We start from the raw sequence: 12059 nt of genomic DNA, 5'->3' as shown, positions 1-12059 counted from the left end.
TTCTGAGGTTTGTCGCTGTCACCTGACTAGTACTCAGACTTGTTTTGTGACCTATCACCCGAAAAAGAGGAAAATAGACATTCTTGACACAACAGTTTAAAGTCGTCTGAGTCTGTAGCAACAATCTATATTTCTCATTTTTTATTTGCTGGAAAAAAACTGAATGTTTGCAGAAGACTGTTAAAAACGATCCAAATAGAAAGTAGGTAGATTTGGTGTTGGCGGTGCGATATGACCAGCAGATGGCGGCAGAAATCCACTACAGTGAAGTTAAGGCTTTCACGGTCTTCCTAAAATGTCGGAATTAATCGTTAACATTACCAAACAGACTCCAAAAGATGAAATTTCCACGATATACGCTTTGCTAAGCGAAGTGTATTGAGAGAAAATACATAGACCATGAATCAGAGAAGAGATATCTAAGACTTCTCACCGAAGATCTATAAAGTGCTAGTTTTAATAACAATCAAAGACGATTGAGTGTTACATGTTAAAACACAAATTAAACTAAATTTAATTTTATTTAATTTTATTTAATTTTATTTATTTAATTTAAGACTCTGAGTCTTCTATCTATTCAGGGTATTAAGGGCAGAATCAAATACATATGTGAATGTGTGCGTGGGCGTGTGTGTATACATTAAATGCATATATTATGTAGTAAATTGCTTAAAGATTAATACAAAAATAATAACCACTTAATGCTTAATTGTTACCATTAACAAATGAATCAAAAATTAAATGAGACTCTAAATATATGATCTCAAAATTAACAAACAGACGATTAAATAAATAAATATTGAGTATCAATTGACCATTAAATCGCATAATTATTCATTTATTCATTTATCTCCAGCGCTGTCGGAAAAATAATACTATTACGAGGACCTTTTCTCTTATGCATGCAGTTGAAACGTGTTTTTATTTTTACGAGGAACACCTGAAGTCATCATCAAACCCTGCATTTACTTGAAGGACGTGATAAACGAAACTTAGCTAACTTTTCCGACCCGGCGGCAGTTTACCTGCTTTTCAGAACTGTTTGCGTGATTTCAAGCGGGGCTCAAAACGTAGTATATATAAGAAGAAAGTCAACTTTATAACATCTGTCATTATGGCACATTATAGAGTAAGTGTGTTTGCTGTCGCTTTACCTGAAACTGATGCTCTGTATAAAGTGTTTTGTCTAGTAACTGTAAGCTAGCTTAGCTAATATTAGCAAACCGAGAGGTTCAGGTGTTCATCAGTGAGTAGACTGACCACCTGTGAGAGCTCGTGTTTGGGGGTTGTAACGGTAAATGTTTGTGTATAAAACGAAGTTAAGAATCCATTACATATTGTCAACAAACCAGCTACAAACAGTTTCTTGACCAACATTTTCGCCTGCGGGTTATAATTTGACCGTTTTAGTGGTGGGTTGTAATTACAGTTAGTCAAATACTCTGTTTAAGTACAAATCAGGTCACTTGAACTTTACTTCAGTCTTTTCTTGTCATGACATTTTCTACTTCTACTCCACTAGGTGACATCCAATAGGGAAATGTTCGTTTTATCTAACTAGTTTCTTTACAAATTAAGATTTGTGCATTTAAAAATCTATCAAAATGAACAAGTACACCTGGAAGGCGTAGTCAGTTAATCAGTTAGTTGACCAAAAACTTTTTTTTAGTCGTTTAAGTCATTTGGTGGTTCCAGCTTCAAAAAATATGAAGATTTGCCTTTTTTTTTTTCTTTGAATAATCTTCATGTATTTGCAATAATTTAGAGGTTTGGATTGTTGTTTGACAAAGCAACCATTCTGAAGGTGTCACTTTAGGCTCTGGATAATTGTGACAGCATTTCTCACTGTTTATCAGAATTTCAGTTAATTAATGGAGAAATAATGAGCAACTTTTTTTCTACAACAGTAAAATTAAACTTTCATAATTTCACTCAAGTAAAATCCATGACTTTCACTTGTAACAGAGAATGTATACAGTTTGGTATTGGTACCTTTAGGGCATCTACCTGCATTTGTCCCAACTTTCAACCTTTTCAGTTTGATCTGGACCAAAATAACAGGTGCGAAATTTCCCCTGGCTCACAGTCCGGACAAAAAAGCCAGACTTTGGGTCTTTGTCCCGATCACTCTGTTTCGGACCAATTACAGGAAATTACGACTGGATATCATCAGAGCTGGAAGAAGGAAAAACAAAACAGAACAAAGTGCGCCGCAGTAGCACATGGGAACAGGAGGAGACCAGATGTTAAACTCACATTTCGTCTGATGACTTTATAAAGAGTCATCTGGAAAAAACTCATTAAAAGGTGGACACTTTTCAGTTGTTGTTTCACTTTGGTACTACCGATAGTAGTGCTATTCTAATAATAATATGGTGACAACAATGTGAATCTGTCATTCACCTCTCTTCATAAACGTCACTAAAATAAGGATACCTACCAAATTGTAAACACGCTACAAAGATGACACATGAAAAATGTCAAATATAGGGAGAGACAGACCATGTAGGCGATGATGACAGGATGTAGGTTCTGACCGTAGTTTGAAGCTTGGTTCAGACGTGTGACAGCACCATTACTTAAGTAAAGGATCTGAATACAGCCTCCAAGTTCATGTAACTATTTATTCAAGCAGACAAATTAACAACTGATGGAAGAAATCAAGTGTGAGGTGATTTTTTGATCTTGATTTTTTGGCATCTATGTTTTTTTATATAGTATTCTCATTAACTACACCCAACAACTGACAGTTTTGTAATCATTTGATAATAAAACGTCTCACTTTTCCTTCTTCAGGCTTCAGACTCTAAAAGGGAACAATTTCGGAGATACTTGGAGAAAGCGGGTGTCGTTGACAGCCTTACCAGTGGTATGGTACTTTTTTCTCTTTTGTCACTGGGCTTGGGCACTACTCTAAAAACTTAGATTAACTCAGGAGAGTTGAAGACAAGGGTACAGCTGAAACTTGCTATGTTTGTAAAAATGATGCACACAGATCCTTTCCTGATAGGTCTAAACTGAGGACTAGGACTGGGTCTTGTTTTTGTTTTGTTTTTTTTTAATTTCCAATACTGGCAGTAAAATAATACTCTGGATACATCACATGGAGGAATATAGTGCTTTTTCTCAAATGCGTCAATTTTAATTTTGTTTTAACACAAAGCAGCAGTGCAAGAACTTTGCCTAAGTAAGTGCAGGAAGTTATTATTTAACTCAGGAAATGTCTAATCAAAGAACAAGTAAACAAGATATTTGCTGCTGACATTCGGTCTGTATCAGTGTTGGTCAGTATCCAAAAATACTGACATTTGATACTCAGCCCTGTCAGTAGTTTCCTCAATTCTTGTGCAATTTTATTGAACCCTTTTCTGTTTTTCCCTCTTGGATTTCAGTTCTAGTGGCTTTGTACGAACAACCAGAAAGGCCCAGCAATGCTCTGGAGTATCCTTCTATACACACAACCAGACTCTGCTGAGCCATTGAGTGGCTGCAGAAAGAAAGTCTCTTGGTTCAGTTGGTAGTGAGCTGATCCTCGGACTTAAGTCAATACACAAATAATATTAAATAATTCAGGTGATTAAGGATGTGGCTGTAGAGTCTTTAACCACCTCCCTCCAGATTTGTCAAGGAGCATTTCTGTGCTGTGGGCCCGACATCAGCAGACACCGAGGCTCTGCAGCAGGAGGTGAATGACTTGAGGCAGCGGTGTGCACGTCTGGAAGAGGAAAACAAAGACCTCAAAGCAAGGGTGAGTCCTTCTTATCTTAAAAGTTCTGTTTGCCATTTCAGACACCATATTGTTTAAAATACCTAAGGTGTAAGCCCTGCAGAGTCCTCCCCTATTATTACCAACACAAGGGCCACACAGAGGAGCACTATCTCTCTGTTTTTATTTACACTTTATACAAATGAATATAGGGGTAACTCATCTGATGTTTCAATGTCAGATTTGCCGATGGCTCAACAATTGTTTCTTTATTGAGGTTATAAATGAATATGTCTCTAACAACAGTAATTATTGTAAAACTGTAATTGGACTTAAACTCAGGTGTCATTTCCAGGAGAGGATTAAAATGTTTATGTGCTCAGAGATCCTTTATACTGTCCAGTGTAGATCCTTTAAATTAATCCTTGTGATATGACAGTTGTGTAATTTTGTGGATTTTTTAATAGTTGATGGTGTTGTTGTCTGACACAATGGAGCAATGAAAAAGTCATTTTGAGCATGTATATGTTTAGAAATTTGTTTACCACAGCTGTAAGTTACTGGAAAAGCTTGGAGATGCACTTTGAAAATGCTTAAAATGCGCTTGAATTTGATTTGGAAATGGTGTAGGAACTCTACTGTATCATGTTGGGTGTTTGTTGTTGTATTACTTATTCTGGACACAAGAGGTGGAAGCGCACCACTTAAATTTCTTGATCAGAGTCAATAGAGAAATTTAAGCTCACCTTTTTCTTCACTTGTTTTCACAGTTAAAAGAAGTAACTCAGAAAAATTATTAAGGCACTTGTTGTTATCATAAACACAGGAAAGAATCATTTAGGCTAGATCAGACTAAGAAAATGGATCGCCATAATTTTTTTCTCATTTGCCTCACGGGGTTTCTGTAGACATCAGCAAAATTCACATCAATTTTAATTTTTTTTTTTCTGTGAAAATAAAATGCAAAACCTACCATTCCTGACAAAATCATGACTAATATTTCAATCACAATATATATCAAAATAATCGCTTTATAATTATTATTTTTTTGCATATTAATCAGCCCTCTTGTCTTTCCATAGCTGTGATGTCTTTTGTTATATTTGTCAGAAAATAGCCACAAATGAAATTTCTGAAAAGATGACAAATTAAATGTACTAACATAGATGTATTTTCGTCTCCATCTTTCCAGCTGCAGCAATATGAGCCAGAAGATGGAGCCAAAGCTGACTAGACCTCAGCAGAGCTTTGGTCTAAGAAATGTGTATATTTATGTTTTTTTGTTTATATTGCTGTCCCTTTGAATTTAAAGACAAGACGACACTGTTAAGTGAAAACCAATGATTTTTTATTTAGCTGTGCTGTGATTCTTTTGTAAATCTTCCAGCTTTGTTTCTTAGAAACTAACTTATTCTGTACATTTATGTATATAAGTTATCCTTCTTGTTAACTTGTCTTTAGTCTTATTACAATAGAAAGTGTTTTAGTTCTTAAGAAGTGGGACTTTTTTAGGGGCTCTGTGTGTGGGGGGGAGCAATATCTGATTATACTGCTGATAATTGTATTTTTCTGACATAAACATACACACTTTGTCTAGATCCACATGACTGTGTGACAACAACACACTTCTCCACTTAAATAATTGTAAAAGCTTAAAAATGAGAGCTGGTGGTAAAATAAAGCACAGTCTTGTAATTAAGATATTGTTGTATGACTGATTGAACATATCAGCAGTATATCAATCAAACATTTTATTTGGAATGGCTGAGAATTTTGATACTGTAACTATCAATATTGCATAACTGTCATAATTTGACATTCTACAGTTATACTGATGAAAAATGAACAACCTCAGGAGACAAACCAGGTATAAAAGACGAATGGGCCCTGGAGACAACAGATCATCTGGTTTTCTACCAGGTTCAATCAGATTTAATCATTTTCAGCTATCTGATCAAGAATAAACAGTCGAAACTAAGGAGGGCAGTAATCCAAAGTATTCTTGTTGGCGAGGACAGAGCTGCTGTGTTAGCTGCTTATTGATATGCTCAGGAGTGTTTTATGTCAAGGACTTAAAGATTTGAAGAGGGTTTATATGAGGTACTTGTAAATAGTGGGGGTATTACCTACAGTAGAGCGTTGTTGGCATGCCCCCAGTTGGCAGAGGCAGCAGGCATACCAGTGTAGGAAGCTTAATGATGTACTGCTGTGGACAGCGTCAGCTGCCACCTATATAAGGCCTACCAAAAAAATCAACATCAGTTTAAGCGTACATTATATTTTGAATATTTTCAATGCTGTACCTTGGTGTCAGGCAGTCTTTTCAGATTGGAAACCGCTGTTATGGTGTGACTTCTGTGAATCTGAACTAATCTTTTAAAACACTGAAGTCACACAATAACACATATATTCTACACTACAGTGAAAAACAGTACACACAACAGTTGATCTATATTTGACCCAATGCAGAGCATCCAAGATGTATGAAGCAGCTGTTAGCTCAAACTAAAAAGGATGAAAATTCATGCTAATTTGGTGGCAATACATGCAAATAGTCACATTAGTAAACAAATGTTTATTCCAAAAGTACTTGGAAAACAAATTGCATTAAACAAACATTAAAAAGTCCTTGATTTTTACTGCAATATATCACCAAAAACATTTATGATGAATGGAAAATAGCATTAAAGCATGCTACATTATTAGACTGAATTGTTGAGGACAGAATGCAGACCTAATAAAAACATTAGCTGAGTCTCACCAGTTTGAAGGCAGCTTACAGTCCTGTTAAATCCATGAGTCAAAGGTAGAATCAGGATTTGTCAGTCGCTGTTTGTAAACACACCAGAAAGATGATTGTTGAGTCTCAGTCACAGGTCATTGAATGTAGATGTACTGGGGGGGTAAAGCATCCTGATCTCAGCAAAATAATGAGAAAATAAGAGGGTATGGGCGGAGGACAGGGTCTCAGCAGATGCAGGCGCTGCCACACTGTTCTGTTGGGTTGCAGGTGATGATTAAGAGAGATTGTTTGTATGAGTCTATGCATTGTTTTTTTGGGGGGTAAAATCCTCCATAGTTTATATTTAAATGTAGAAATGACACCTGTGACATGCACTGCTGTATACCAGTAATGCAAATGAGGAAACAGTTTTCATTTGAAGTTTAGACTTGCAGGTCCGGCGCTCGTCTGCTGCTTGCATTACTCGCCATTGATGTTTTGCAGTTGGAGGAAGGTGGTCTGGGGTTGTGTCTGGATCCTGAGCTGGAGTCATCCAGTGAGTCTGGGCTGGAGGGCCGGCTTTGATGTTTGCTGTCTGCTTTTGACTGTGTTCGAGAGCAGGGAGCAGGTCCACTACTGGCCTTTGCACCCCCGTATGAATCTGTATCAGAGCTTTTACCCTCCAGCACCGTGGAGCATTTTAAGGAGCCATGAGCCCTCCACGGTCTCCTCACTGCACTGACTGGCAGTGTAGGGAAGGAGGAAGCATGAGCAGCTTTCTGTGGGCATTTTGGAGAGTCTGGGCTCCCTCTTTCATTGATGTCCTCCTCCTTACTGTGGTGGGGAAGATTCAAAAAGTCCTCAGCCTCCTGCTTTGGATTGATCAAAGAGCCACAGCATGGTGAGCAGGGCTCGTTTGTAGTTGAGGTGCCATTACAATCTGGAGGGCTTTGAGCGCAACATCTTGAGTCATCCAAATCCTGCTGAGTGGTCAGCTCGCCCTGAAGAGGTAGAAGACTTGAAGGTTTGATGAGGCTTGGGTACATGATTGTACCCTGCGCCCTCTCCATCAGGAGGGTGTAGTCACTGGGTGCAGAGGCAATCGTTGCCTTCCGGGCTGCACCGGTGCATATTTGTACAACAGATTCTTTTTTACATTTGTTGGCGTAATAGTCATCGAGTTCATCCCTCTCATCTCTCAAGTGAGGGTAGAAGTCCAAGATCCCCTTTTTGATCTTCTTGTAACCCAGATGCATGATCTCCAAGAGGTTCAGGGAGAGGGAGATTGCAGCAATGCACTGCATGAACACCATGAAGACGCTTTTCTCTGTTGGTCTGGAAACGTAACAGTCTACAGCATTGGGACAAGGATCCCGCTCACACTTGAAGAGCGGGTACAGGTGAAAGCCATACAGGAGGTACTGGCCCGTCATGAAGGCCACTTCAACAACAGAGCGGGTGACAATGTGAGCCACATATGTTTGCAGCAGAGAGCCCCTCAGAGGAGCCTTGTTGAGCTTCCCCTGATCGAGCTGCTTCATCTCCCGCTCAATCCTCTTCCTCGCTTCTGCCAACTCCACGTCCACCAGCTCCAGCTCCTTCCTCAGCAGAGCCTTCTTCCTCTGCCGCGCCTTCTCCAGCGCCCGCAGCCTGTAGAGAGCGTGGCCCATGTAAACCAGTGAGGGAGAGGACACAAAGATGACCTGCAGCACCCAGTAGCGGATGAGGGAGATGGGGAAAGCCAGGTCGTAGCAAACATTTCTGCAACCGGGCTGCTCCGTGTTGCATATGAAGTCAGCCTGCTCGTCATTCCACACGTCCTCGGCCGCCACGCCGAGGACCAGCATACGGAAGATGAACAGGATGGTGAGCCAGATCTTGCCTACCATAGTGGAATGGATATGCACCTCCTCCAAAATCCCCCCAAGGAAGTTCCAGTCCCCCATCTTCACTCTGCCATTGTGACTGGAAGAAAGTCAGTGACACAGAGAGAGGAAATAATTAGGGAAGAAACAGTTAAAATGGTATCTTAAAGGTAATAGTACAATAAACAAGAGGTACAGTACACATTTGAGAAATAGGTTGCATTTTAAGACAGAACCTTTCAGATTAAATAAACAGCAGAAAAAAAATAGTTGGAAATTGGAAATAGAAGTATAAAAAATGACAGTACCTCTAAATTGGAAAAATGAAACATTAACTAGTAGAAAACTTGCAAAGTAAAAGTGTACAATGTCACATATTTGTAAAAAGATATATTAAAAGTAGACAGAGAAGACTTGTACATCCACTGATATGTTCCCTTGGTCGCCTATCCAGTTTTTGTCTTGATAAATAAAACCATTCCTCTCAGCGATGTCGTTTATATAAATCAGAGCTGCCAGCGCTTGGTGCTCTTTCCGTTTCCATTTACCTTGCAGCGGCATGGACAGACTGCCGATGGTGGCTTAAATCTCCTCGGGTCATGCAGCCCTGACACGATCTCCAAAAAGTTTTAAAAAATCGTTAGCGCCCTCCACATGAGTCCACTGCACATCACCCAAACTTCAGTGACCCGCCTCTGCCTCAGCCCTGCCAGAAACAAAGTGGGAACAAGTGAGCTGCTGAGGGAAGGTTGCCAACACTACTCTGACCAGAGAAAGTCAATACTGACAGCTTCAGCGGTGCATTTAGATCATGGCCTCACAGTGATGGGGTTGTAACCAGTTGTAACACAGATATTGACCTCAATCTTTGCAGGTCAGGACTTTTTTGGGAGGTATTTGTCTGGATATAACATCACTTAGACTCTTTTCTCAACAGAGCTGCTGCAGCTTTTCAACATCAGAGAATAATACCTCACCAGACATATCTTTTTGTGCTTCGTTTGGGTGTGTACATCAGATGTGGGTCTAAGTAACCAAGCTGTTTACTAATAGATGCTTTACAAGTCCAGACTACATGCTTAGAATGTGTTAGCACTCAATTGTTTGAGTCCATTTGCTCCACATGCAGAGAGAAAGGAATAGTCACTGTGGTTGGAATCCCCATATTATCAATACCTGTCAGTTATCCACACAGGCCCTGTGCGATCAATAGTTTTCTACTATAGTGAAGAAGTCAATGAGTCATCATGTCCGATTTCATACTCTGCTGCTCCTCGCTGGATGTAATTAAGTCCTCCTGCGCTTGACACATTATTTTATCCCATTTGCAATAAATCTATCACAATGGATTAGAGTGCTTGCCAATTGTTGTTCTTCACAACATCCCATTCTAAATATCTTTAAATGCCTCCGTGTGATAAATATTCTTGTAATCTGATTCCTTACAGCTTCACACCCATGATATGAAATTTTGAGTGGGAGACAACAAACAGCACCCAAGATCCAGCCTAATGAGAATGAACCCACCAGCTGCAGTGCAAAATTTGTTCCACCCATCTGTCAATTTGATCCTAAATTGAACTTTTCCCCTCTGACCTAAAACCTTCCCATTCTGCCCAGCAGAGCAGGATTGATTCAAACCAGTCTGGTACAGACACATTAAGGGGTACAGAGGGTCACACTGGGGTCACATATTGGGAAAAATCCCAGTGCTATTTCCTCCTTTTTTCCTTTCATCCATGGTAATCCATTTTCACTTGTACTTCAGCCCCAGAGCGTCCTCTGTTTTACTGTCTATCAATTCCAGAGATGGAAGAAATACTCAAATCTTATGCTAAAAAGGACAGTTCACCCCAAAATTAAACTTACACGTAGTGCCATTTAACCATCTAGTTATTTTTGGTGTGAGTGTGTGTGTGAATTTTGGAGATATCGGTCAGAGTTTTCTGTTGTCTCTTGAATAGATTTGCAAAACTAGACAACCAGTAGGCAGAGACATTCCTGATCATTATTTCTAAATGCAAAACAGTTGCTTAAATGGCAGTGAGAACGGCCACTAACAAACCTACGCCTCTCCAGGCACAATGCTTTGGCCCCATTTTCCTCAGTAGTAAGCACACGACTTTTGCAAGTCTCTTAATGTCCATGTTGCTGTTTGTCTTTCTGTCTTTTATGTGCTGCACAAGGCAAACTGTAAACCAGTTTTAATGCCCATTTAATTGTAACTGATTTTATCATCAGTAATGTTACTTTAAGTCTTTTCCTGTATAGTGATAAATTAAATTAAATTAAGTCACTGCCCCAGTATGAAGACCTGCCCTAATGACTTTGGTTGGTTCTGCAGTGCAGGTTTTTTTTTTTTTTTTTTTTTTTTTTTTTAAAAACTCTGATGGCCCTTTTCCACCAAATTAGCTTTGGTTTTTGAACAGGCTCCATTTAGGATTCTTGGGAACTTGTTGCTATCTGGTGAACCAACCTGCCTTTCCACCAGTTTTTGGTGGAATCATTGTATTCAAGGATGTCAGAGGATCCACAGAGGGCACTACACAATACACAATAACCTAGATCATGACACGCCCACTTTGGTTCCCAAGGAAACCGCTGTTTTTTGGTGCTAGCAGGGAACCAACTTCTCAGGTTCTGAACCAGATCATTTTGGTGGAAATTTGCTCAGAATAGTTCAAAGTCAGGTGCGTGAATCAGATCAGAGCCAGTATATAATTGTTTGTTCCCAGTTGTAGCAACAAAAGGTGGGACACTGTCCTCAGTCTTTACCTAGTGAAGTGTTTAGAGACTGATTTATGAGACTATCTCTCAAATATAACAGTACTAGATGGTGATATCCTTAAAGCCCCCTCCACTCAGTGTGTTTTGCTTGTTGCTAATTCATTGAGCAAGATGATGTACATGGAGAGTTTGATACTACAAGGCTGACAGGGAAGTTCGTTTTTGCTTTGTGAAAGAAAAACATCTTCACGGAAAAGTTTAACACATACCTATAAGAAGTAGAGAAGTAGAAGAAGAGAACATCTTGTTTTCAGCATTTCTAAACTAAACACATTTGTATGTATATTCACAGATTCAACAATGTTCAATGAAAAAAGGAGGAGCAACCGTGCTTTTAAGAATTTGTAATTAACTTATTGAACTAATTTTGTGGTGAAACAACAGAAGACAAATTAATTTTGTCTTAAAACATCACTGGAGAGGATCTTTACAATTTGCTTCCAACTTTCACCCTGGCAAAAGTCAAGTATATTATTTTGACTTACTTGTCATGAACTGCAACCTTTTATGAAGTGCAAAATCCTCACCAGTTGACACTCCTGAATTTGTTGTCTTTAGGACCTTTTGGGTCACTCTTACCAAATTAAAGATCCCCTCCAAATTGCTCTACTTTAAATAATAATGTGTATCTGATATGTTCTTTTCTCAAAAAAGTTAAATTATCCTGTTAAAATCTTCAAAATTTCATCCACTCCTCTCCTTCAGTAAAAATCCAGATCTACAAGTTAAACTGCTCAGCAAGCGTTTCCTACGTCACTATAAAGTCCATTGTCATTGTCGGTGTGCTGGAGGGTTCAAGTTTCAGTATCACACTTTTGACTTTGTTGAACTCGGAACAATATGTGATGTCACAAATAGGTCCAACCCTGAAAATGGGATTTCCGGTGATCATAAGGACATTCTTCCAGTGTCAAAATCTGCATATATCTGTTACGTCATTCTGCACAGTGAAGTTCAAACAAGTTCAAAACAGGGTCCT

The 12059-nt window shown here is 39.1% G+C and overlaps 2 protein-coding genes across 2 annotated transcripts; one reads left to right on the top strand and one right to left on the bottom strand.

Annotated features, from left to right (window-relative positions):
* Positions 1-945: 945 nt before the first annotated feature.
* LOC146321780 (c-Myc-binding protein-like) lies at positions 946-5227 on the top strand. The gene is made up of 5 exons (XM_084725736.1): positions 946-1129; positions 2797-2869; positions 3393-3441; positions 3619-3748; positions 4899-5227. Exons 1-5 carry the CDS (start codon positions 1115-1117, stop codon positions 4938-4940), a joined length of 309 nt encoding a protein of 102 aa, XP_084581862.1. The 5' UTR covers positions 946-1114; the 3' UTR covers positions 4941-5227.
* Positions 5228-6261: 1034 nt separating this feature from the next.
* Positions 6262-10220, bottom strand: gja9a (gap junction protein alpha 9a). The gene is made up of 2 exons (XM_084727055.1): positions 8842-10220; positions 6262-8393 (listed from the first exon to the last, which is right to left on the bottom strand). The coding sequence occupies exons 1-2, from the start codon at positions 8892-8894 to the stop codon at positions 6872-6874; spliced, it is 1575 nt and encodes a 524-aa protein (XP_084583181.1). The 5' UTR covers positions 8895-10220; the 3' UTR covers positions 6262-6871.
* Between the last annotated feature and the right edge of the window lie 1839 nt (positions 10221-12059).

The sequence above is a fragment of the Lutjanus erythropterus genome, chromosome 9 (assembly GCF_056507025.1).
Source record: "Lutjanus erythropterus isolate fLutEry1 chromosome 9, fLutEry1.hap2, whole genome shotgun sequence".
Lineage (NCBI taxonomy): Eukaryota > Metazoa > Chordata > Actinopteri > Lutjaniformes > Lutjanidae > Lutjanus > Lutjanus erythropterus.
Note: the sequence above shows the minus strand (reverse complement) of the source record. Positions and strands in the feature narration are given on the sequence as shown.